Below are 24,356 nucleotides of genomic sequence, written 5' to 3' on the forward strand. Positions count from 1 at the left end.
GACAGGCACATGAGTGGGTTGGAGATGGCAGGATATAGGAGATTGTTTTAAATAAGGTTCATTAGCATTGGGGCGTCCCTGGTAATGTAAATGGATATGGTATGATAATAATGTTTTCTCTTTTAATTCACAGGTTTTAAGTCGGTCCGCCTTGTTGTCCAACGAGGGGCATACACAAGATGGGTCGTACTTGGGCTGCTCTTGAATGTTCAAGATTGGCCTAGTGCTTCATGTCGTTAGTGTGTGCCTAAACTGGACCAGATGCTGGGCACCACGACAGCTCAGTGACTATCACTGTTTGCTGTGCAGACACATGGATTTGGGCCGGTGTCTGTGGGAGTTGGCACATTCTCCCCATGCTTGCGTGGGTTTTCTCCGGGTGCTCTGGTTTCCTCCCACACCCCAAAGATGTGCTTTTAGGCTGATTGGAGGTAATAAATTGTCCCTAAATTAGTTTTCCCTCAATGTGGATGGCCATAAAACAATAGATAAGGGTCATGAGTGGAGTGGGGATTGGTAAAGTTAAAATGGCGGCGCGGGCTCGTTGGACCGAAGGGCCTGTTTCCCGGGCTGTTTTTGTTCTTGGTTCTTTATTCTTTGTACATTTACAGTCATGTGTGACTTTAATCATAGAATCTTACAGTGCAGAAGGATGCCATTCGGCCCATTGAGTCTGCACTGAGCACAAGCCTTACCCCCAGAACCTCATGCATCTACATAAGAACATAAGGAATAGGAGCAGGAGTAGGCCATCTAGCCCTTTGAGCCTGCCCCGCCATTCAATAAGATCATGGCTGATCTGAAGTGGATCAGTTCCACTTTCCCGCCTTCTCCCCATAACCCTTAATTCCCCTGTCTATCAGAAACCTATCTACCCGTGACTTAAATATATTTAGCGAGGTAGCCTCCACCACTTCAACGGGCAGAGAATTCTAGAGATTCACCACCCTTTGAGTGAAGAAGTTCCTCCTCAACTCCGTTCTAAACTGCTCCCTCCCCCTTATCTTGAGGCTGTGCCCTCTAGTTCTGTTTTCCTTTCCAAGCGGGAAGAATCTCTCTACCTGTACCCTATCTAGACCCTTCATTATCTTGTAAGTCTCTATAAGATCCCCCCTCAGCCTTCTAAACTCTAACGAGTACAGGCCCAGACTATTCAATCTCTCCTCGTAAGCTAACCCCCTCATCTCCGGTATCAGCCTGGTGAACCTTCTCTGCACTCCCTCCAAGGCCAATATATCCTTTCGCAAATAAGGGGACCAAAACTGCACACAGTACTCCAGTTGCGGCCTCACCAGTGCCTTGTATTGTGCTAAATATCCTATCTAGTCCCCCTGATACTAAGGGTCAATTTAGCATGGCCAATCCACCTACCTCGCACATCTTTGGAGTGTGGGAGGAAACCGGAGCACTCAAAGGAAACCCACGCAGACACAGGGATAACATGCAAACTCTACACAGACAGTGACCCAAGCCGGGAATCGAAGCTGAGTTCCTGGTGCTGTGAAGCAGCTGTGCTAACCACTGTGCTATCGTGCCACCCTAACCTACAGAAAGGCACTGTAACAGTAATACTGTGGCTGATGAATTCCTGGAGTGTGTACAGGCTGGCCTTTGGACCAAAATGTTGGCGAACCAACTCAGGAACAGACTCACCAGGTACTCTGGCTTCCTCCCACAGTCCAAAGATGTGCGGGTTAGGTTGATTGGCCATGCTAAGAAATTGCCCCTTAGTGTTCAGGGATGTGTAGCTTAGAGGGATTAGTGGGTATAATATGTAGGGATATGGGGGCAGGGCCTGGGTGGGATTGTGTTCGGTACAGACTCGATGGTCCGAAGGGCCTCTTTCTGCACTGTAGGGTTCTATGATTCTATGATTTGGTACTGTGCAATGAGAAGGGATTAATTAAACATGTTATTGTCTGGGGTCCTTTGGGGAAGAGTGACCATAACATGATAGAATTCTTTATTGACATAGAAAGTCCAATCAAAAACTAGGGCTCTAAACCTAAACGAAGGAAACTACGAGGACATGATCAGTGAATTGGCTGTGATAGATTGGGTAACTTCATTGAAAGGCTTGACAATGGATAGGCAATGGTCAATGTTCAAAGAAAGAATGCATGCATTGCAGCAGTTATACATTCCTCTCTGGTACAATAGCACAACAAGAAAAGTGGCCCAAAAATGGCTAACAAAGTCAAGAATAGTATTGGATCCAAAGTGGAATCACATAAAGTTGTTAGAAAAAGTAGCAAGGTTGGGGATTGAGAAAAGATTAGAATTCAATAAAGGAGGACCAAGAGATTAATTAAGAGGGGAAGATAGAAACTGGGAGTAAACTTGTACGTAACATGAAAGCTTCTAAAAGTGCATAAAAGCTAAAAGATCAGTGAAGACAACAAATGCAGGTCCCTCGCAGAGTGAAATAGGAGGATTGACTGAGAAGGGGAGAAATTTCTTCACTCAGAGGGTGGTGAATATGTGGAATTCTCTTCCACAGAAGGATGTGCAGGCCAAGTCACTGCATGTATTTAAGAAAGAAATAGATTTCTAAACACTGGAGGCATCAAGGAGGATGGGAGGAGTTTGGTGTTGAGATAAAGGATTGGCCGTGGATCATACTGAATGTCAGAGCAGGCTCGATGGGCTGAATAACCTAGTCCTGCTTCTATTTTCTATATCCCAAGGTGCTTCACAGGAGTGCTAAGTCATACTATTTGACACCAGTGAGGAGGGATCAGGACAACTATGGGTGGCACAGCAGTTAGCACTGTTGCCTCACAGTGCCAGGGACCCGGGCACAATTCTGACCTCGGATCACTGTGTGGAATCATAGAATCATAGAACCCTACAGTGCAGAAAGAGGCCCTTCGGACCATCGAGTCTGCACCGACCACAATCCCACCCAGGCCCTACCCCCATATCCCTACATATTATACCCGCTAATCCCTCTAACCTAAGACACTAAGGGGCAATTTTAGCATGGCCAATTAACTTAACCCGCACATCTTTGGACTGTAGGAGGAAATCAGAGCACCCGGAGGAAACCCACGCAGACACGAGGAGAATGTGCAAACTTCAGACAGGCAGTGACCCGAGCCAGGAATCGAACCCAGGTCCCTGGAGCTGTGAAGCAGCAGTGGTAACCACTGTGGTCCCATGCCACCCAACCACTGTCCTAGCGTGGAGTTTGCACATTCTCCCTGTGTCTGTGTGGGTTTCCTCAGGGTACTCTGGTTTCCTCCCACACTCCAAAGATGTGTGGGTTAGGTCATGTTAAAGTGCCAGGGAGATTAGCAGGGTAAATATATGGGGTGACAGGGTTAAGACCTGGGTGGGATTGATGCTGGTGTCGGCTTGATGGGTTGAATGGTCTCCTTCTGCACTGTAGAGATTCTAACTGAATCAAGTGTGGGCAGAGGAGTGATGGAAAGGTTTAAGAATGGAATTCCAGAGGTTTGCAAACATTCAGATCATTTTCCATTCCCAGGAATGTTCTTGCACCTGTAGTCACACTCATTGTGGTGCTGTGGTCTAGCCACCAGCAATCCATCATAAATTCTACCCACTGTTGACCCTATCCACTGTTAACTATTAGTTGATACATGATCCACTCTTGTACATATTAATTAGGTCTCCATAGCTACCCTCCAATCCAAAAGAGGTTTTGTCGAATTTTTTGGTAACTGTTGGAGAATTTGCATGACTTAAAGCAATGTGACACCAAATCCAATTACATAATCGGAGCAACTAAAAGATCACGCAGAACAACACAACAAAGCCTGACTTTATCAGGGAAAGTTAGCTCCGTAAAAAAATCAATATAAAATATGACCAACAGAAGCATCACAGAGACAGAAAGCATATCCAAATACAAAAAGGTTTATTGTAGCTCTGTGAACAAAAAAGGTTTATGATCATGAGCACTGATTGATTCATCAGTAATCTTATCAGACAATATGGGTTGTAAGTTCATCTATGCCTTGCCTGAGTTATACTCTTCCCCTTGTTCTGTGGCTGTAAAGGGGACGGAGCCAATTATTTTGGACCTCTGTGTCCGCATCACATTGCCCGGGGCTTTTCCGAATCGATAGGGGCTGCATTGCCACATTAATGAGAAAGGAGGATACCCCTCCCTAACCCCTCCAACTGTTCAGAGGGTCTGAGGAAGCGCAGGGTAAACTGTCACGGGTGCATTAAGTGTTTGCTGCTGTGATGAGGTGAAAACAGATGCATTCGATTGAAAATCCTAACCTCACATATTTAAATTATTACATTGCTGGCATCATGGCAGCTCTTCCCACTGAAAATTACATCTTTCAGCCCAAATGGGAACTGTGCATCTGCCACAATTCGCAATGTGTCTGCTCAAACCCATCATCATCAGTCTGACTCTGAGGCAGAATAAATGGTAACGGCAGCAAATCCCAGTGCGATCACTGGTTTATTCAATATCGCTGGTACAAATCCTTCTGTAGTTTCACCCATACTGAGAACTCTGCCTGGAACTCTTAATAAAGGGAACCACTCGCTTATATTTAAAGGGATTGATTGGATGGGAGATGCTACACTAACAATATAACCAATGCCTTCTGCAGTGGCTTTTCCTGTCACTCCTGCACAATTATCTCTGGTTTCCTCCAAGGATCTACCCTTGACCTCCCCATTTCTCATCTAATTCTCCTTAGCAGCACCATCCAAAAACAACTCAGCTTCCTGGCACTGCCCTGAGTACTGCCCCCCTGGCTCTGACCCCTTAACTCTGACTCTTTAGCTCCAACCCCTTAACTTTGACCCTTTAGCTCTGACCCCTTAACTCTGACCCATGACTCTGTCCCCGGCACTGCCCTCTGGCACTGCCCCCTGGCTTTGCCCCCCCCGACTCTGCCCTCAGTAGTGCTCGTTGGCACTACCACCTGGCATTGCCCCCGGCTCTGCTGTCAGCTCGGCTCCACTCTCCCCCCCCTCCCCGGCTCTTCCGCCTGGCATTGCCCAGGCTGTGCCCTTGGCAACGGTCAAGCCCTGCCCCCAATGTGATACCGTGGGACCCGGCCTTTGGCTTTGCTCCTAAGCTGCTAATGATCCTGCAGAGAAAGCCACCATTGGGCCGTTGGCTTCCACATGTCTCCTCCTGCTCGCTGTGACACCCAGGGCCCGATTTTACCAATTGGAGGCTAAGGGCCGGATCCAGACGTAAAACGGATCCGAGCCCGGAATCCCTGTTCCAGCGCGCCCGGATGCTTTTTGCCAGCTCCAGTCCGGTCTGCACTGTGCATTCGCTGTTCGAGAAAAACCCGAAACAGCACAAAAGACAAAATAGAGAGACATTGGGGGGAGGGGTGGGGGATGGGGGATTGGGGGGGGGGGGGGGGGTGGAGGATGAGCTGCGATCAGAACCCCCCCCCCCGGGAGGCAGCCCCCCCACCCCCAGCAGGCAGCCCCCCCCATCAGACGCCCCCCCCCCCCCCCTTGGGAAACAGCACCCCCCTCATGGTCAGACCACCACGGGAGGCAGCCTCCCCCCTACTCCGCGATCAGACCCCACCCCAGGAGGCCCTTGGCAGAGCACACCCCCAACCTACCTGGATCACTGCTGTCCCTCCACCAACCTTCTGACCTTCCCTCGTTGGACAGCCTGCAGCACCTTCCTGGCCTGCACTGGTGTCTGCCGGAGGAGAGGGATGGTGGGGGGGGTGGGGGGGTTGGGGGGGGTGGGCGGGGGGGCAGGGTTGCTCAGATGGATCTCTGGTTGGAGGGGGAGAGGTGGCGGAGAATGTGTGGGGAGGATGGACTTGGGAGAATCTCCACCAACCACCCCTCAGCCAGAGATCTATCTGAGCCTCACCACCCACCCCCTCCTCCTCCAGACACCAGCGGCAGGCCTGGAAGATGCTGCAGGCTGTCCAACAAGTGCAGGAAGACGTCTCACAACACCAGGCGAAACTCCGACAGGACTTTAACCTGGTGTTTGTGAGACTTCTTACTGCGTTGACCCCAGTCCAACACCGGCATCTCCACATCAACGAGCGCAGGTCAGAAGGATGGTAGAGGGACAGCAGCAATCCAGGTAGGTCTGTAGGTAGCTAGAGTCTGCTCTGCAGAGGGTCGGGGGGCAGGGGGGGGATCCTGCCTCCTGGGGGAGGGGGGGTGCGGTTTGACTGTGGGGGGGGAGGGGGGGAGGTGTCTGCCGGGGGTGCCTGCCTCCTAGGGGGGGGCGGTGTGCTCTGCCGAGGGGGCCTGCCTCCCGGGGAAGGGGGGGGGTCGGATCGCAGGGGGCTGGGGGGTGTTGGAGGTGGGGGGGGGCCTTCCGGAGGGGTTGGCGGGGGGGGTGGTCTGCTTCCTAGGGGATTCGGATCATGGCGGGGGGAGGGGAGGAGGGGGTCGCGGGTCTGCCGGGGTGATTAGCTGGGGGGTCTGCGAAGGGTGATCGAGGAGGACGGGCTTCGGAGGTTCCCCCTGCAGAAGAGGAATCCGCTTTGGGTTTTTACTCTGCAGGTGGGTAACAGCGCGGATCTGGAACGGATCCGAAGACGGTAAAGTGGGATTTGGCGGGAGAGTTGGGCGGGGGGGTTCATTAAATGGATTTTAAAAGCGTGCTAATGCATTTAAATCATTGGGCCGCCTGACTGGGGCGTGGGCCGGATCCACACCCAAATCGAGTGTCGGTAAAAACGTGATCGGCTCGGATTGGGGTGCAGATCACGTTACAGGCCCGACGCCCGAATTTACCGCGATGTCAATCCGGCCCTCTGCCTCAAAAAGGGAAAACTCTGCCTTCAGGCCCTGCTGCCAATTCCATTTCTCCCCATGGTCACTGTCTCTGGCTGAACCGGATGGTTTGTGACATTGATGTCTTATTTCACTCTGAGCTGAACTTCTAATCCTTTATCCCCATCATTTTCAGCTTCAGAGAATCCCTGTATCCACCCCAGCCTCAGACGTCTGCTGCTGAGGACTCAGCCATGACTTTGTCCATTCCAGACTTGACTATCCCAGTGTCTCTGAACTTTCACCTCTGAGCTCATCTCTTGCTCGTACCCTAGCTCACAAGTCCCATCCACCTATCGCCTCTCTGCTGGCTAAGCTACACCAGGCCACACTTCAATATTATAATTCTCACCACTGCTTATAAATCCATCCGCAATGTAATCCCTTCCAATCTCTGTAACCTCCTCTAGCTCTTTACATTCCTCTGATCCTACTCTCTTGTGGATGTACAATTTTATTTGCCCCATTGCTATCCTGTGCTCTCCGATGTTTAAAATCTGCAGAATGGAGTTCCGTCCCCCAACCTCACCTTGCCTCTATCTCCCCCTCTGCTTTCAGGGCTCACCTTGAAACCTTGTTCAAACTTTTGGTAACCTGCTGTACTTCTCTTTGTGTGACTCCATGTTAAGTTTTGTTTGATTATACTGCGGTGAAGTGCGTGGGCCAAAAATGCACGTACACAGTGACTGTCGGACTAAATTCCTCCTTCAGCTGAGAATGTTGATGTTAAACTGTTAAAAGTCCCAGACGTTTGATTATGAAATCTTCTTCCTTATTTCGAATTCTGAGTCACCCGTCCCTAGTTGCCCTTGAACTGAGTGGCTTTGCTGGGCCATTTCAGAGGGCAGTTAAGAGCCAACCACATTGCTGTGGGTCTGGAGTCACGTATAGGCCAGACCAGCTAAGGATTGCCTCAAGGACATTAGTGAACCAGATGGGTTTGTACAACAACAATTTCATGGTTGTCATTAGACTTTTAATTCCAGATTTTCAGCACGGATCCAGCACGGATTCGTTAAGGGGAAGTCGCGTTTGACGAATTTATTGGATTTCTATGAGGATGTGACAAGTGCGGTAGACAGAGGGGAACCAGTGGATGTGGTGTTTTTAGATTTCCAAAAGGCGTTTGATAAGGTGCCTCACTAAAGGTTGCTACAGAAGGTTAGGGTGCACGGAGTTGGGGGTAAGGTGTTAGCGTGGATAGAGGATTGGTTGTCTAATAGGAAGCAGAGAGTTGATATCAATGGGTACTATTCTAGTTGGCGGTTGGTGACTAGTGGAGTGCCGCAGAGATCGGTGCTGGGGCCTCAGCTATTTACCATTTATATAGATGATCTGGAGGAGGGGGCTGAGTGTAGGGTGATGAAATTTGCTGATGACACCAAGATGAGTGGAAAAGCAAATTGCGTAGAGGGTGTGGAAAGTCTGCAGAGGGATCTGGATAGGCTGAGCGAGTGGGCGAGGACCTGGCAGATGGAGTACAATGTTCGCAAGTGTGAGGTTATCCACTTTCGCAGAAATAATGGTAGGAGGGATTATTATTTAAAAGGCAAAATGCTGCAGCATGCTACGGTGCAGAGGGACCTGGGGGTCCTTGTGCACGAATCGCAAAAACCCAGTCTGCAGGTGCAGCAGGTGATCAAGAAGGCGAATGGAATGCTGGCCTTTATTGCGAGAGGGATAGAATATAAAAGCAGGGAGGTCTTGCTGCAACTGTACAGGGCACTGGTGAGGCCGCAGCTGGAGTACTGTGTGCAATCTTGGTCACCGCACTTGCGGAAGGATATATTGGCTTTGGAGGGAGTGCAGAGGAGGTTCACTAGGCTGATACCGGAGATGAGGGGGTTGGACTATGAAGAGAGACTAAATAGACCGGGTCTGTACTCGGAGTTTAGAAGGATGAGGGGGGATCTTATAGAGACGTATAAGATAATGAAGGGGCTAGATAGGGTAGAGGTAGAGAGATTCTTCCTGCTTAGAAAGGATAGCAGGACTAGAAGGCACAGCCTCAAGATAAAGGGGGGCAGTTTAGATCAGAGTTGAGGAGGAACTTCTTCACTCAAAGGGTGGTGAATCTCTGGAATTCTCTGCCCGTTGAAGTGGTGGAGGCTGCCTTGCTGAATATATTTAAGTTACGGGTAGATAGGTTTCTGATAGACAAGGGGATTAAGGGTTATGGGGAGAAAGCGGGAAAGTAGAACTGATCCACTTCAGATCAGCCATGATCTTATTGAATGGCGGGGCAGGCTCGAAGGGCTAGATGGCCTACTCCTGCTCCTATTTCTTATGTTCTTATGTAATTTTTTTTTATTGAATTCATCTCCTGTTGTGGGATTTGAATCCAGGTCTCCGGAGTATTACCCTGGGTCTCTGGATTACTGGCTCAGCGATGATACAACTGCCTTCCCTCAGAAGGTTGGGAGTTTTCAGAAGTTTGGAAAGTGTACCCGTCTACATAACAAGTTGGTTAGTTCTTGTAAAGTAACAGGTTAATACAAAGGGTTAGTTCCAAATCTTCATCAGCAATCTCCACAGGAACAGACTGAGTAGCATTTACAGTTTCTGTGAGTTTCGGTTCTATCCTGTTTGGTGTACTCACCTGAAGAAGATGGTCTTTCCCGACACCCTTTCCAGACCCAATTCCACTCGGTTTCAGCTCACTTTGAATCGAGGGCTCTTTAAGATTCAGATTCTTCTGCTGGACTTGTGAAATCCCTCGTGATTTGGGGTCATTAGCACATAATTCACTGACCCCTACAGACACGTTACCCTCTGCTGCAGATTCATTTTCCTCCGTGCTTGCTTTGTCATCGCTGCTTTTTGAGCTGCACAGCAAGAAAGTTTTGGAAATCACCCCGAGCTTTCTGGACTTTTTGCTGCTTTCACTGAATGAACTCTTCTGGGGGCAGCTTGTCTCCTTTTTCTTCTGTCTGCTGTTGCAGGAGTAAAACATTTCTGTTGGATTCTGTCGGATTTTCGCTCCCCTTGCCAGCTTGAAGAAGGGTCTTGCTCCTTTCTCACACCAATACACACTGCCTGAAAATGTGAAAAGGGGGAAGGTTAGAGCGAACAAGCCCATCTCCAGAAGCTTCCATATCTGTAGAAGGGCAATATTTATCACAGACATAAGAACATAAGAAATAGGAGCAGGAGTAGGCCATCTAGCCCTTCGAGCCTGCCCCGCCATTCAATAAGATCATGGCTGATCTGAAGTGGATCAGTTCCACTTTCCCGCTTTCTCCCCATAACCCTTAATTCCCCTGTCTATCAAAACCTATCTACCCCTGACTTAAATATACTCTGCGAGGCAGCCTCCACCACTTTAACGGGCAGAGAATTCCAGAGATTCACCACCCTTTGAGTGAAGAAGTTCCTCCTCAACTCTGATCTAAACTGCACCCCCCCTTATCTTGAGGCTGTGCCCTCTAGTCCTGCTATCCTTTCTAAGCGGGAAGAATCTCTCTACCTCTACCCTATCCATCCCCTTCATTATCTTATACGTCTCTATAAGATCCTCCCTCAGCCTTCTAAACTCCAACGAGTACAGACACTATCTCTGTTAATGACACACAGGTACCACAATGATTCTCTATAAATACTCCAAGCGTATGGGGACTTCCTGCTCTAGATATTTGACCGCACCCATTTTTGGAACATTGCACACCCCCATTGTACTGTCTAAGACAGAACCCGTTACTCATGCTGAATGCTATGTATCAATACTTTCTTTATTTTTTTTCATGGGATTTGGGTGTCACAGATAAGGCCAGCATTTGCCCTGAACACATATTTCACTTTCTTTCTGGGAGGTTACATTGACAGTATTGAGGGAAGCTTAAAATTTTTTTTATTAGAGTCACAAGTAGACTTACATTAACACTGCAATGAAGTTACTATGAAGTACCCTAGTCACCATACTCCAGCACCTGTTCGAATACACTAAGGAATTACATGGATGAGAGGGGTGTGGAGGGAAGTAGGGTGGTGGAGGCAGGCGTGCTGGTGTTGCTTAAGGTTTACTTAGATCGGCACATGAGCGGACTAGAGATGGAGGGATACAGGAGACTGATCTAAATAAAGATCAAGAGCCTTGGGACGTCCCTGGGAATCAACTGATTCCTACGGACCTTCCAACATATTTCATGGCTCACTTGTCTTACTTCTGAGCTTCTGGGGATTCCATAAATGTCTGTATAAGCTGTTGTATGTTTATTGTTGTCTTTACTTTAAATCCACAGGTGATTCGGTCCGCCTTGTTGGCCAACAAGGGACATACACGCGGTGGGTCGTACGAGGGCTGCTCTTGGATGTTGCTTCGAGAGTTGCCTAGTGCTTCACGTCGTTGGTGTACGCTTAAACTGGACCAACTGACGGGCAACACGACAGCTCAGTGACTATCACTGTTTGTTGTGCAGATACATGGATTTGGGTTGGTGTCTTTGGGAGTTTGCGCATTCTCCCCGTGCTTGCGTGGGTTTTCTCCGGGTGCTCCGGTTTCCTCCCACATCCCGAAAAACATGCTCTTAGGCTGATTGGTGTAACAAATTGTCCCTAAATTAGTCTTCCCTCAATCTTCCCCAATAGGCGTAGACAAAGGTCATGGGTAGAGGAGGGCACTCACAATGTTAAAATGGCGGCGCGGGCTCGTTGGGCCAAAGGGCCTGTTTCCCGTGCTGTGTTGTTCTTTGTTCTTTATATGGTCCGAGTGCAGGTCAGTGGGACTAGGCAAAAAATGGCTGGGCACAGACAAGCAGGGCCGAAAGGCCTGTTTCTGAGCTGTGATTTTCTGTGGTTCTTCTATGAAGAATTTAATGTGGCCAATGCACGAGTTTCGGATTGTGGGAGGACACCGGAGCACCCGGAGGAAACCCACGCAGACACGGGGAGAATGTGCAAACTCCATACAGACAGTGACCCGAGCCAGGAATTGAGCCCGGGTCCCTGGCGCTGTGAGGCAGCAGTGCCAACCACTGTGCCACCGTGCCACACAAAGAATAAAGAACTGCACAGCACAGGAAACAGGCCTACAAAACCGCGCCGCCCATTTTAACACACTCAGCGAGTGCCTTATTCGAGTCTTTCATCGATCGACGACGTTTTTGTCTACCTCTATTGGAACTCCACAATAAAGGGGGTGCAAATTTAGGGAATTATATGCGCGCCAGATTAAGGGAGATCCAGTTCAGGGACACACACCCAACAACAGAGAAATTCCAAGTCGCAGTGTAAATGTAGACAATTGTTGTGAGCTAGATTGTGCTTGCGATCGTTCACTAATCGATCCATTTTAGCACACCTAATTGTGTGTATGGCAGAACATTAGGGTGAAATTTAACTTCATGAGAGTGGATGGACTGCCCAGTGACACAGTGGCCAGCACTGCTACCTCACAGCACCAGGGACCCGGGTTCAATTCTGGCCTGGGCTCACTGTTTGTGTGGAGTTGGCCCGCGTCTGCATGGGTTTCCTCCGGGCGCTCTGGCTTCCTCCCACAGTCCAAAGGTGTGCGGGTTAGCATGGTAAATGTGTGGGATTACAGGGATGGGAGGGTGGGCGGGCAGGGGCAGTGGGAGCTGCCCCCCTGCCCACAGGTTTTCCCGCCAGCCTGGAGTGACGTTGGTGGGAATTCCAATTGACAGTGGCAGGACCAGAGAATCCCACCGCTGGCAAACGCTGTGCCACCTCCCGCCAGCGGGGGAGACATGGCTGGAGGCCAGAGAATCTCACCCAATATCTTCCACCTTCTTCCGTCAATAAAAAGAGACAAAAGTCACATACAAACCGACTCAAGAGCAGCTTCTTCCCCGCTGCTGTCAGGCTTTTGAATGGGCCTTCCTCACACTAAGTTGATCTTTCTCTACACCCTAGCAGTGGCTGTAACAATATATTCTGCACTTTCTCGTTTCCTTCTCCCCTGTGTACTCTATGAACGGTATGCTTTGTCTGTATCGCGCACAAGAAACAGTACTTTTCACTGTATCGCAATATATGTGACAATAATAAATCAAATCAAAGAGTTTCCCCCGATTACTAGCACCATTGTACCTGCAGAGAACCGGTGCCTTGGCCTCCACCTCAGGACTCACCTGTAGCCGCTGATCCTGGACATCGATGAGGGTCAGTGTGACTGAAGACCGGGCAAAACCATTTCTGGCCTAGTCTGTTTGCCGAACCTTTGGCTAATATTGGCATCAATAGTCTGATCTGCAACATTGGTTTTGGTAGCACTGGCCCAGCTGTTGACGGGGGGGAGGGGGGAGAGGGGATGGGGTGGGTGTTGGGGATGACTGGTCAATAATTAGTCCATTCTAAGTGCTGTCATTGAAGAATTCCACAACACCCAACCATCGAAACAACATCAAATGCTTCACCTTGATGTTAATGCTGAAATTAACCTATTTTTCTGGGGTATAGATTTTTTTTTCACAGGAGTTATAAGGGATTTAGTTTTGCATATTAACATTGACTACAGCTTCCAGTGCCGTTAGTTAAACAGTAACATGAATCAGTGGAGATTGTGTTACTGGACAGTAAGTCGGTGCTCAGTAAATTGGAAAGAACAGAACTGCACTTAGGTCCAAACAAGATGTGACATCTAATCTGCCAAACAGACCCGGGGCTTTCATTCGATCGGCTTCTGAATTTTTGCCCCTGTGTTTGGGAGTTCTCACTTGGAACATTTCCCAGATCCACAAACCCCATCCAGGCAAAGTGTTCCAGTAAATTGGATTTTCTTTCCAGTGTGTTCTTTCCAGGTTGTGTGGAATTCGGGCTGGGTAACCCCAGAATGAGTGCGGAGGATGCCAGAGGTGGAGGCCGGCTGGATGGATGATCCGTCACAGTGCACTGGCACTAAATCAAAGCTTTTAAAAATCATAAACCGCAACCCAGCCCTCACTGCTCACATCTCCTCCACACACACACACTCCATCCATGCCAACCCATATCCCCCAACCTACCTATGTAGCACTCATAAACTTAATGCCAGCCATAGAATCATAGAACCCTACAGTGCAGAAAGAGGCCCTTCAGCCCATCGAGTCTGCACCGAACACAATCCCACCCAGGCCCTGCCCCCCCATATCCCTACATATTGTACCCACTAATCCCTCTAACCTACACATCCCTGGACACTAAGGAGTAATTTTAACACGGCCAATCAACCTAACCCACACATCTTTGGACTATGGGGGGAAACCGGGGCACCCGGAGGAAACCCACGCAGATATGAGGAGAATGTGAAAACTCCACACAACCTTCGATCCCCTTCCTACCTCCTATGACCCCACATCAACTCCAATTTAACCTATGACTCTCTACCCACCTCCCATGACCCCTCATATGTTCTCTTACACCACATGCACCCCACCCATTCCAGATCCTGCTGTAGCCCCCATACCAACTTTGTGTCAACTCATGCCAACTCATGTCCCCACCAACCACTGCGTGTCCTTGCACCTACCATGGCAACTCATTCAGTATTCACAATGGGCAAATCTCAGGGGCCCATGCTGAGATTTAATAAAATAAAGTTCTAAGTGTCTATTGCAGACTCCATTAAACAACAACACTTCGTCATATAAACCAATTTACGACATTTATATTCCTTCAGCTACATAATTCTTTATAAAAACAAGCACTGGGATTTATAGTCCCACTTCAAAGAGTCCATAAACATTTGGCACTGTCAATCAAGTAACTGTGATAATGAACCATTGCAAAATCAGTAATGCAGCACTAATCCAGTAATGGCAGCCCTGAAACTTTTGTAAAAGAAACAGCAAGAATGAAGTATCAAGCAATAATAGCTTTTTTAAACTCTAGACAGTTTTTTCAAAAATCTAAATGGCAGGAGTTTTAAATGCCTTAACAGCTTGACTGCTCCCTTTGACAGTTCATCTAAACACCTTTGACAGGTGTTTTTGACTGTTCCAATGAGGTTATGCATGTTCAATGCACACTTATATCTACTTTTAGCAATTCCAAATGGCACCTGACCTCCCTCAAATGTATCCCAGTATCATATCCAAAAGGATACCTTACCTCTCTAAAAGGATTACTTGGCTAGCCAAATTCACATTTGCTGCCATCAGGTCTAATCTGTGCACATCGGATTTCAGACACCACTCACACTAAAACCACAAATCATAGAACCCCGAACAGTGCAGAAGAAGGCCATTCAGCCCATCGGGTCTGCCCCGAATCGCTAAGAGAATATCTCACTCAGGCCCACCCCCAATCCTATCCCGATAACCCCAACTGCTAATCCTTCTAATCTACTCATCTTGGAGCACAAAGGGACAATTTTGCATGGTTAATCCACCTAATCTTTGGACTGTGGGAGGAAACTGGAGCACCCAAAGGAAAACCCCACACAGACATGGGGGGAATGTGCAACCTCCACACATAGCTGGAGGCAGCGTTGATTTCTGCGGACAGCTGCTTCCATCAAAAGTGCATCCTGGCCCAAAATCTTTCCTGTCCCTGTGAAAATGGTAGGTGCCGTGATTGAGGTCAGGAATTCCAGATTCAAGGTTCCTGGGCCATTTCGTTATAATGGAGACAGCCTGCTCCAGGCCATAATACCCAGCATGTCTAAACATTAGACAGCAGTAATTTACAAACCAAGTGAAGGCTGAATAATATTGTCTCAGTATAGATAGACTCAGGTATCAGCCAGGGGAAGGCACGGTTCCAATATTACAGAGCTCTGCTCAGGTCGCATCCTGTGTCCAGGTTTAGTCATAAATGATATGTTCCATCAGTGGTGATCGTGCAGACAAAAGCTGTGAGGCTGGTCCCCGAGGATGGTGGAATCAACAGAGGAAGTTGGGCTTTGAACAAAGAAAGAGCAAAGAACAACACAGCACAGGAAACAGGCCCTTTGGCCCTACAAGCCCGCACCGCCCATTATAACATTCAGCGAGTGCCTCATTCCAATCCTTCTCCTACCTACGACTTTTGTCTACATCTAGGGGCGGCACGGTAGCACAGTGGTTAGCACTGCTGCTTCCCAGCTCCAAGGTCCTGGGTTCGATTCCCGGCTCAGGTCACTGTCTGTGTGGAGTTTGCACATTCTCCCCGTGTCTGCGTGGGTTTCCTCTGGGTGCTCCGGTTTCCTCCCTCAGCACAAAAGACATGCTGGTTGGGTACATTGGCCGTGCAAAATTCTCCTACTGAGTACCCGAACAGGTGCCGGAGTGTGGCATCTAGGGGATGTTCACGGTAACTTTGGCTGCGATTCTCCCATCGCAACCTGGTGGATCGCGGGTGGGACATGAGCATCGTCGGCCTTGAACTGGGATTTGCCAGGAATGCATGGGCATCTCCCAGAGCTGGTCAGACCACGCTGAAAACCGACGGGAAGACATTTAAACCTTTTTAAAATTTATTGTAAATATGTTTTCAATGTGAGTATCAGGAATCTTCGGGTCCCAGTTGAATCTCCCACCCCACCAGCAGTTCCTTATTCCAACGGGAATTACACTAGCTCCCCACGTTCAGGGAAGTAGCAGGAGACCGCACTGGAATGAAGGGGGGGGCAATTGACCCCCCCCCAAGGGGCCAGTTAGCAGCAGTTTGTGCCCCTGCGCATGGGCACCCCGGCAGTGCCAGCCTGTACCCCCGGCACTGCCTGTGGGACAAAGTGTCCATGTCCAGGGGGCACCTTGGACTGCCTACTGGGCATTGGGCAATGCCTAGGGGTGGGGCCAATTGTGGGTGGGGCCTAGGGGTGATCGGTGGGGGTGGGGGGTCCCGCTGCAACTCTGCAGACAGGGGCGTTCTGCGATGGAGGGAGGGCAGCGATTGGGGCAGGCCTGGGGGAGGGAGGGGGTAGTGATGGTCCGCCAGGGAGGGGTGGGGTGGTGGTCAGCCATGGGGGGAGGGAGGGTGGTCTGACTCCAGGAGGGTTCAGCGGGGGTGGGGGGGGGAGGTATCTGCCAATGTGAAGGGATGGGGTGACTGCTACTACTGGGAGGGGTAGCGCCTGGAATCGGGGCACTCTGGGATGTGGGGGAGCGGTCAGGCTGGCCTGGGAATTGTTGTAGGGGCCATGATTGGGCCGTGGGGAGGTGGGCTGGAGGGACAGCACTGCAGGGGTCCCCGGCTGGCCAGCAATTGAGCTGGCCCGCAGACGGGGAGACTGACTGACAGTCTGCGCGTGCGCAGAGTTTCAGAGCTGTCAGACTCCACCCACAAATAGGCTCCGCCTCCCTGGGCTTTTCATGAGACCCATGACTGGGATCTCTGCAGTGCGCGGAGTGCGGAGATTCCAGTCAGGAGCTAAACTGTCCGAACAGTCATGATCCAGAACAGTTTTCCCACCAGTTCAGCACTTTTGGGAGAATTGCGGCCTTCATTGCAATGTTGATCTAAGCCTACTAATAAATAAAGTTAAACTTAAACCAGTTGGTTCAAAACCACATCTTAAACCAAAATGTCATAAGTCAGAACTGTTTTTCCCACAAGAGCAATGTTATAAATGGAGGATTGGTTCCAGAACCAACGTGCAATATCCTATTTTTGAACCAAAATGGCCCAGAAGCTTCTCACAATTCTCGTGAGAAATAAAATCGCAATATTTCGATATCATAAAATCTCAATTTTAAGAAAGTGCTTGGAAACGCAAAGATTTCTGGATTGCCATGGGCAGCACGGGGGCACAGTGATTAACACTACCTTGCAGTGCCAGGGACTCAGGTTTGATTCCCAGCTTGTGCGGAGTCTGCGTGTTCCCCCCGTGTCTGCATGGGTTTCATCCGGGTGCTCCGGTTTCCCCCCCCCCTTAGTACAAAGATGTGTAGGTTCGGTTGATTGGCCAATCTAAACTGCCCCTTAGTTTCAGGGGGGAATTAGCAGGGCAAACGAAAGCGGTTACGGGGTAGAATTGTTGCTCGATGGGCCAAATGGCCTCCTTCAGCACTGCAGGGTTTCAACGATGCTGTGATTTCCGAAGCGAAAGTGTGTTGGGAAAGTGGTGAATCAGGGTGACGGCTGGCGCACGATGCCCATGTCTGCGTACGAGCGTTTGAACTTGGTCACCGCTGTGACATTGTAAAGTCAAAAACCGAGATTGTGAATTCGAAACAGAGGGTCGGTTTACAAAAGTGGCGAGCGCCATTCATCACAACTCGAACACTGTAAAGTCGAGGGCTGCCTATATTTAAAATCAGGCTATTCCGTGCAGGTGCCAGGTTCGTAAGCCTCCAGCTCACAGTGCTTTCCAATTCCTCTCCTAGGTTAAAGATTGCAGCTGTAACCACATCTCAGCTAAAACAGGAGCTTTATAAAACAACCAATGATTCATCCAGTCACAAGCTCACTGCTGTCTCAGTGAAACACTCTGGTTGTTTAGACTTGTCTCCACCCAAACACCGACTTCCTGGAAAATTGTAGCCTGATTTATTTAAGGAAATCGGCATTCCTCCTCAGGTAGGCTTCGCTCTGAAGAGGGGGCTGTGTATTGAAGGCTGGAGCCTCGTGCCTGAGATCTGCCGTTCCAGTGTTCACCGAGCAGAAGGGAGTGCTCTCCTCTCGCAGGCAGCAGTTGTGCGATCGGGGTCTTCGCTTCACATCCCTGCTTTGATCATTTGGCCTCTTTTCAAACGTGAATTTCCACAGCTTCCAATCACAGCTTTAGATACATTCATAGAATCCCTACAGTGTAGAAAGAGGCCATTTGGCCCATTGAGCCCGCGCCGACAACAATCTATCCCCCCACCCCACCACCTCTCCCCAGGCCCTATCCCTGTAACACTATGTGTTAGTCCATGGCCAGTCAACCTAACTCGCACATCTTTGGACTGTGGGAGGAAACCGGAGCATCCGGAGGAAACCCACGCAGACACGGGGAGAACATGCAAACTCCACACAGTCACCCGAGGCTGGAATCGAACCCAGGTCTCTGCTGCTGTGAGGCGGCAGTGCTAACCACCGTGCCACCACAGACTTAAATGGTGCCTCATCGTAATACAACAAAGAACAGTATAGCACAGGAAACAGGCCCTTCGGCCCTCCAAGCCTGTGCCACTCATTGGTCCATTCGTTTGTATCCCTCCATTCCCAGTCTGCTCATGTGACTATCCAGGTAAGTCTTAAACGATCCCAGCGTGTCTGCCTCCACCACCCTGCGCATTCCAGGCCCCCAACATCTTCTGTGTAAAAAACATCCCTCTGATATCTGAGTTATACCTCGCCCCTCTCACCTTGAGCCTGTAACCCCTGTGATCGTCACCTCCGACCTGGGAAAAAGCTTCCCACTGTTCACCTTATCGATACCCTTCATAATTTTATACACCTCTATTAGGTCTCCCCTCATTCTCTGTCTTTCCAGGGAGAACAACCCCAGTTTACCCAATCTCTCCTCATAGCTAAGACCCTCCATACCGGGCAACATCCTGGTAAACCTCCTCCGCACTCTCTCCAAAACCTCCACGTCCTTCTGGTAGTGCGGCGACCAGAACTGGACGCAGTACTCCAAATGTGGTCTAACCAACGTTCTATACAGCTGCAACATCAGACTCCAGTTTTTATACTCTATACCCCGTCCTATAAAGGCAAGCATGCCATATGCCTTCTTCACCACCTTCTCCACCTGTGCTGCCACCTTCAACGGTTTGTGGACTTGCACACCCAGGTCGCTGTGATCTTCCAGCGATGCCTCAAAGTGTTGTCACCCTGGGCAAACACTGTGAGCAGCCCAAGGATGGCAAGATCCCAGATGGTAACGTGAGAGGAATAACTGTTTAATCCATTTTGTCTGAGGGATAAATGTTGACCGGAGCGAAAGCTGTTAAACAACCCAGGAGCCAAATCCTCTTTCTGATGAGACATTAAACCGAGGCTCCATCTCCCCCCCTCAGATGGATGTACCGGACCCCAGGCTAATATTGATCCCTTAACTAACATCACAGTCAATATCATATTTTAGCTGTTACACTTTCTTGTGTGCAAGTTGTTTCCCTCATGGCAACAGTATCAGCAAGTCAAGAATATTTTGTTGGCCGCAGAGCATTTAGGAACATCCTGAGGTTGTGAAGAGTGTTATAAAATGCAAGTTCATTTCTTCTTTGCTGAATCTTTTTCCAGCATGCACTAACGTTAACTTGCCTCTCATTCAAGCTTGGCATCACTTTTTGATTGATTTGATTTGATTTATTATTGTCACAGGTATTTGTGAAAAGTATTGCTTCGTGTGCGCTGGACAGTCAAAGCATACCCTTCACAGAGTACATAGGGGAGAAGGAAAGGAGAGAGTGCAGAATGTACTGTTACAGTCACAGGTAGGATGCAGAGTAAGAGCAACTTAATATAGTAATAAGTCTCACAACACCAGATTAAAGTCCAACAAGTTTATTTGGTAGCACAAGATTTTGGAGCACTGCTCCTTCATCAGGTGAGTGGCATTCACCTTTGGCCTGATGAAGGAGCAGCGCTCCAAAAGCTCGTGCTACCAACTTTAACCTGGTGTTGTGAGACTTCTTACTGTGCCCACCCCAGTCCAATGCCGGCATCGCCACATCACAACTTAATATATGGCCCATTCAAAAACCTGAGAATAGCAGAGAAGAAGCTGTGCTTGAGTTGTTTGGCATGTGTTCTCAGACTTTCGTACCTTTTTCTCAATGGAAGAAGGTGGAGAAGAGCATGTCCAGGGTCCGCAGAGTCCTTGATTACATTGGCTACATTTCCAAGGCAGTGGGAAGTGCAGACTTACTTACATCATAACTTCAGTTTAATGGGAAAACGATTGCTCCCAACAGCACAGTAACAGAAAGTAAGTATCCAAGGGTTAGGGAGAGCTGTGTTCATGTGTCTGTCTGTGTGTATTGCAAATAGAAATGGACAGTACAACTCACCAAAACCTCGCATTGAACTTTTCATTAAATATATACTCATTGCTATAAACTGGACCATGGCTGAATAAGATCCTTCATTTAGCTGAATCTACGTCTATCTGTGACCTCAGAGCAAAAGAAGCCCCTTTGCAGTTTCAGGAATACTTACACCTCGTTATCTCTGAGGAGTCACTAATGAACAACTGTGGAGTGCACAGCCCAACGTCAAAATACCAGACAATGTTGAGACCACATTTGGAATATTGTGTTCAGTTCTGGTCACCTCACTATAAGAAGGATGTGGAAGCATTGGAGAGAGTGCAGAGGAGATTTACCAGGATGCTGCCTGGTTTGGAGGGTTGGCCTTATGGGGAAAGGTTGAGGGAGCTGGGGCTTTTCTCTTTGGAGCGGAGGAGGATGAGAGGCGACTTAATAGAGGTTTATAAGATGATGAGAGGGATAGATAGAGTGAACGTGCAGAGACTATTTCCTCAGGTGGATGTAGCTGTTACTAGGGGGCATAACTATAAGGTTCATGGTGGGAGATATAGGAGGCATGTCCGAGGGAGATTCAGAGAGTGGTTGGGGTGTGGAATGGACTGCCTGCTGTGATAGTGGAGTCGGACACTTTAGGAACTTTCAAGCGGTTATTGGATAGGCACATGGAGCACTCCAGAATGATAGGGAGTGGGATGGCTTGATCTTGGGATTGGACATAGCTCGGCACAACATTGAGGGCCGAAGGGCCTGTACTGTGCTGTACTGTTCTATGTTCTATAAAATGACCATTTGCAATTGATAACCCCAGTTTAGCAGCAGGAGACACAGGGTCTGCTAAGACAATAGGCCTCTCACGCACTCCTTTCAACTCATAATGGCTGGGACAGTCAGCAGCTTGGGGGATCCAGACAATGTATACACATCCTTTGTTAAAGACTCGGTGGAGAGGTGGGTGTCATGTGACATCAGCCTCTGGCTCGTGGAGCAATAAATATTGCCTTGTCAAGCTTAATATCTCAGTGAAGCCATTAGCATCTGACCAGCGACCATACGGAAAGATATTCTGCCCAGGTTGGATACCTGGCCCCATCTACACTGCTTCTGTTGAAAGTTCCTTGCCATCACCGACAAGACTGATTCTCTCCTACGCGTCTATCTCATTGTTTGAAGTCTACACCACCAGAAACATCAAATTTACAAAGAGGTTTTCAGTCTGTTGACTCCCGTGAAGGAATACCTCACTGGATTATGGTACTGGATTCTTGAAGTCACATGAACCAATATTTATTTTCCCTGTGGTCTCTGCGGTGTAGATCTTCTTTCCTCTATTCCTCTCTTTACTGTTTGAGTGTAGATGTGATGCTGTGAATCCTTCTCCCCACAGTTTACGAATGTGCAAATAAACTAAAACTTTGGGTGGGATTTTACAGCCTCGCCTGACCTGAGACTGGAAAATCCCACCCGAGGGAACTTCCCATTATCCGCCTCTCGCCTGCTCCGATTCCCTTGGCGGGCAGTAGAATTCTGGCATTTGAGTTTGTCCTATTTCGAGTTTATTACTAGGAATTGGATCACATCAAGGAATATGTCACAGCTCACAAAGAGAGAAATATACCAAAACACCTTTCTGTTTACGGGCAGGTGGTGAGCGGAGAAATTAGTGCTGTTTAAATTAACCCCCCTCCTGTCTGTAACACCAGGTACAACCTACAGTGCATCTACTTCTGCTCCCAGCAATACCCTGCCTTCTGTTTCACCCAATCTTATGTTGTTTGGAGTAGATTTGACCTTTTCACTTAGAACATAGAAGAACTACAGCACAAAACAGGCCCTTCCACCCACAAGTTGCGCTCATCATATCCCTACTCACTAGGCTTACCTATAACCCTCAATCCTATACATGGACCTGGGTCGGATCTCCGACTTGGGTCGGTGTCTGTGGGAGATTGCACATTCTCCCCGTGCTTGCGTGGGTTTTCTCCGGGTGCTCCGGTTTCCTCCCACACCCCAAAAACGTGCTCTTAGGCTGATTGGTGTTAACAAATTGTCCCTAAGTTAGACCTCCCTTAATCTGGCACACATATAATTCTCTAAATTTGCACCCCTTTATTGTGGAGTCCAATAGGTGTAGACAAAAGTCGGAGGTAGGAGAAGGATTGGAATGAGGCACTCACTGAGTGTTAAAATGGGCAGTGCGGGCTTGTAGGGCCAAGGGGCCTGTTTCCTGTGCTGTGTTGTTCTTTGTTCTATTAAGTCCCATGTACTCATCCAGAAGTCTCTTAAAAGACCCTATCGAAGTTGGGGATTTGCCGAACAGGTGATTCCACTGGCTCAAAGGGTCGAAAAATCCCGCTCGGTGAGTTCAAATCCCCATCACGGCAGCTGGTGAATTTAAATTCAATGTTGAGCATCTAGAAATGTAATGTTGATAATTGGTGAAAGGGGGCTGTGGAACTGCTGGATTGTCATTCCAAAGCCATCCGCTTTATTAACATCCCTTGGGAAGGAAATTGGATGTCTTTACCCAACCCGTCCCACACGTGGCTTCAATCCCATACCAACTTGGTTGACCCTTAACTGCCCTCCAAAGTGGCCTAGCGCTGAGTCGTGCCAAGCCAACTTTAGGGTAACTACAGATAGAGAGTAAAACCAGTCTTGCCAGTAATCCCACATCCAGGGAATGAATAAAACTAACGATCGTCCCTTCCAGCAACTAAGGGGGTTGACCTTGGCTTTGAGTGATGGTTTATTTCCATTGGTTTGGCATAACACTGGCTGTCGATTCACTATCATCTGTTTTACACTGTCAGACCGTCAAAATCTACCCTGCATTTACGGTCCACAAAGTGGTCTCCTGAGAAATAAGTTCATGTTTGTCCATCTGTACTTAGATCAGACGGCTGCACTTTGAGTAATAGGCATTCTGAGCAGATGTGATTCATGAACGTATGTTAAATATCAATTTTTAAGAAGTAAGATAAAATCGTATGACATGACAATAACATATAAAGGGATTCCGACCCGTGTACATTAATGCGAGCATTAGCAAATTTAAAACCAATAGTTTACTGCCACTTTTAAGCCAACTTCGGTTGGAGAAGTTAAGCTGTACAGTGGAAGCTTGGCATAAACATTAAGTTGATTAAAGGGTTTGATAAGCTAGATGGAGAGGAGCTGTATCCTCAGGTGGAAAGGTTACTGCACAAAACGTAAGCATTTCTGGACTGACGATATCTTCACAAAAAAAAGAGGAAATCGCAATCTTTCTCCCCAGAAAGGTGTTGAGAACGGGGTTTGACTGAAAATCTCAGGACTGAGATTAATGGGTTTTCATTAAGCAGTTGTGTTTGAGAAATGGGGAAAGGACAGATAGACGGAGTTCAGTTCAGCATGGCCTGACTGAGTGGCAGAACAGGATCAAGGGACTAAAGTGCTCTCATTCCCAAGATCTATTCAAAGTGCGGAGATCGCAAGCCCCCCAGTAACTCAGAAAGTAAACAAGAACATGCAAACATGTGATCTGGACAGGTATGGAAACCAGCTGGTCCACTCCATCTGTCTCATACAATCGTGAGGCCCTCGCCTCGTGGTACTGACACTCACTATCCGTTAGATGTGGAGAGTATTGATCCACGCAGAGAATAAAATACTTGCATTTATATCGCAAGCTCGGGAAGACAACGGAGTGCTTTTCCAGTGCTGTTATTCTTAAGCGTGCAAATGGAGCAGCTAGCATGTGCAAAGCCAGAT

At 48.6% G+C, this 24,356-nt stretch overlaps 1 protein-coding gene across 2 annotated transcripts in view; it reads right to left on the minus strand.

Moving 5' to 3' along the window:
• Positions 1 to 24,356, minus strand: part of il16 (interleukin 16) — a 131,471-nt gene that overhangs the window by 106,478 nt on the left and 637 nt on the right. For both annotated transcript variants that reach the window (XM_080214246.1, XM_080214245.1), the window contains exon 2: positions 9,368 to 9,804. In XM_080214246.1, the coding sequence (XP_080070372.1) occupies positions 9,368 to 9,721 (354 nt within the window). In that variant the 5' untranslated portion in view covers positions 9,722 to 9,804. The remainder of the gene's footprint in view (positions 1 to 9,367; positions 9,805 to 24,356) is intronic.

The sequence above is a fragment of the Carcharhinus amblyrhynchos genome, chromosome 28, assembly GCF_965287045.1.
Source record: "Carcharhinus amblyrhynchos chromosome 28, sCarAmb.v2.hapA, whole genome shotgun sequence".
Classification (NCBI taxonomy): domain Eukaryota; kingdom Metazoa; phylum Chordata; class Chondrichthyes; order Carcharhiniformes; family Carcharhinidae; genus Carcharhinus; species Carcharhinus amblyrhynchos.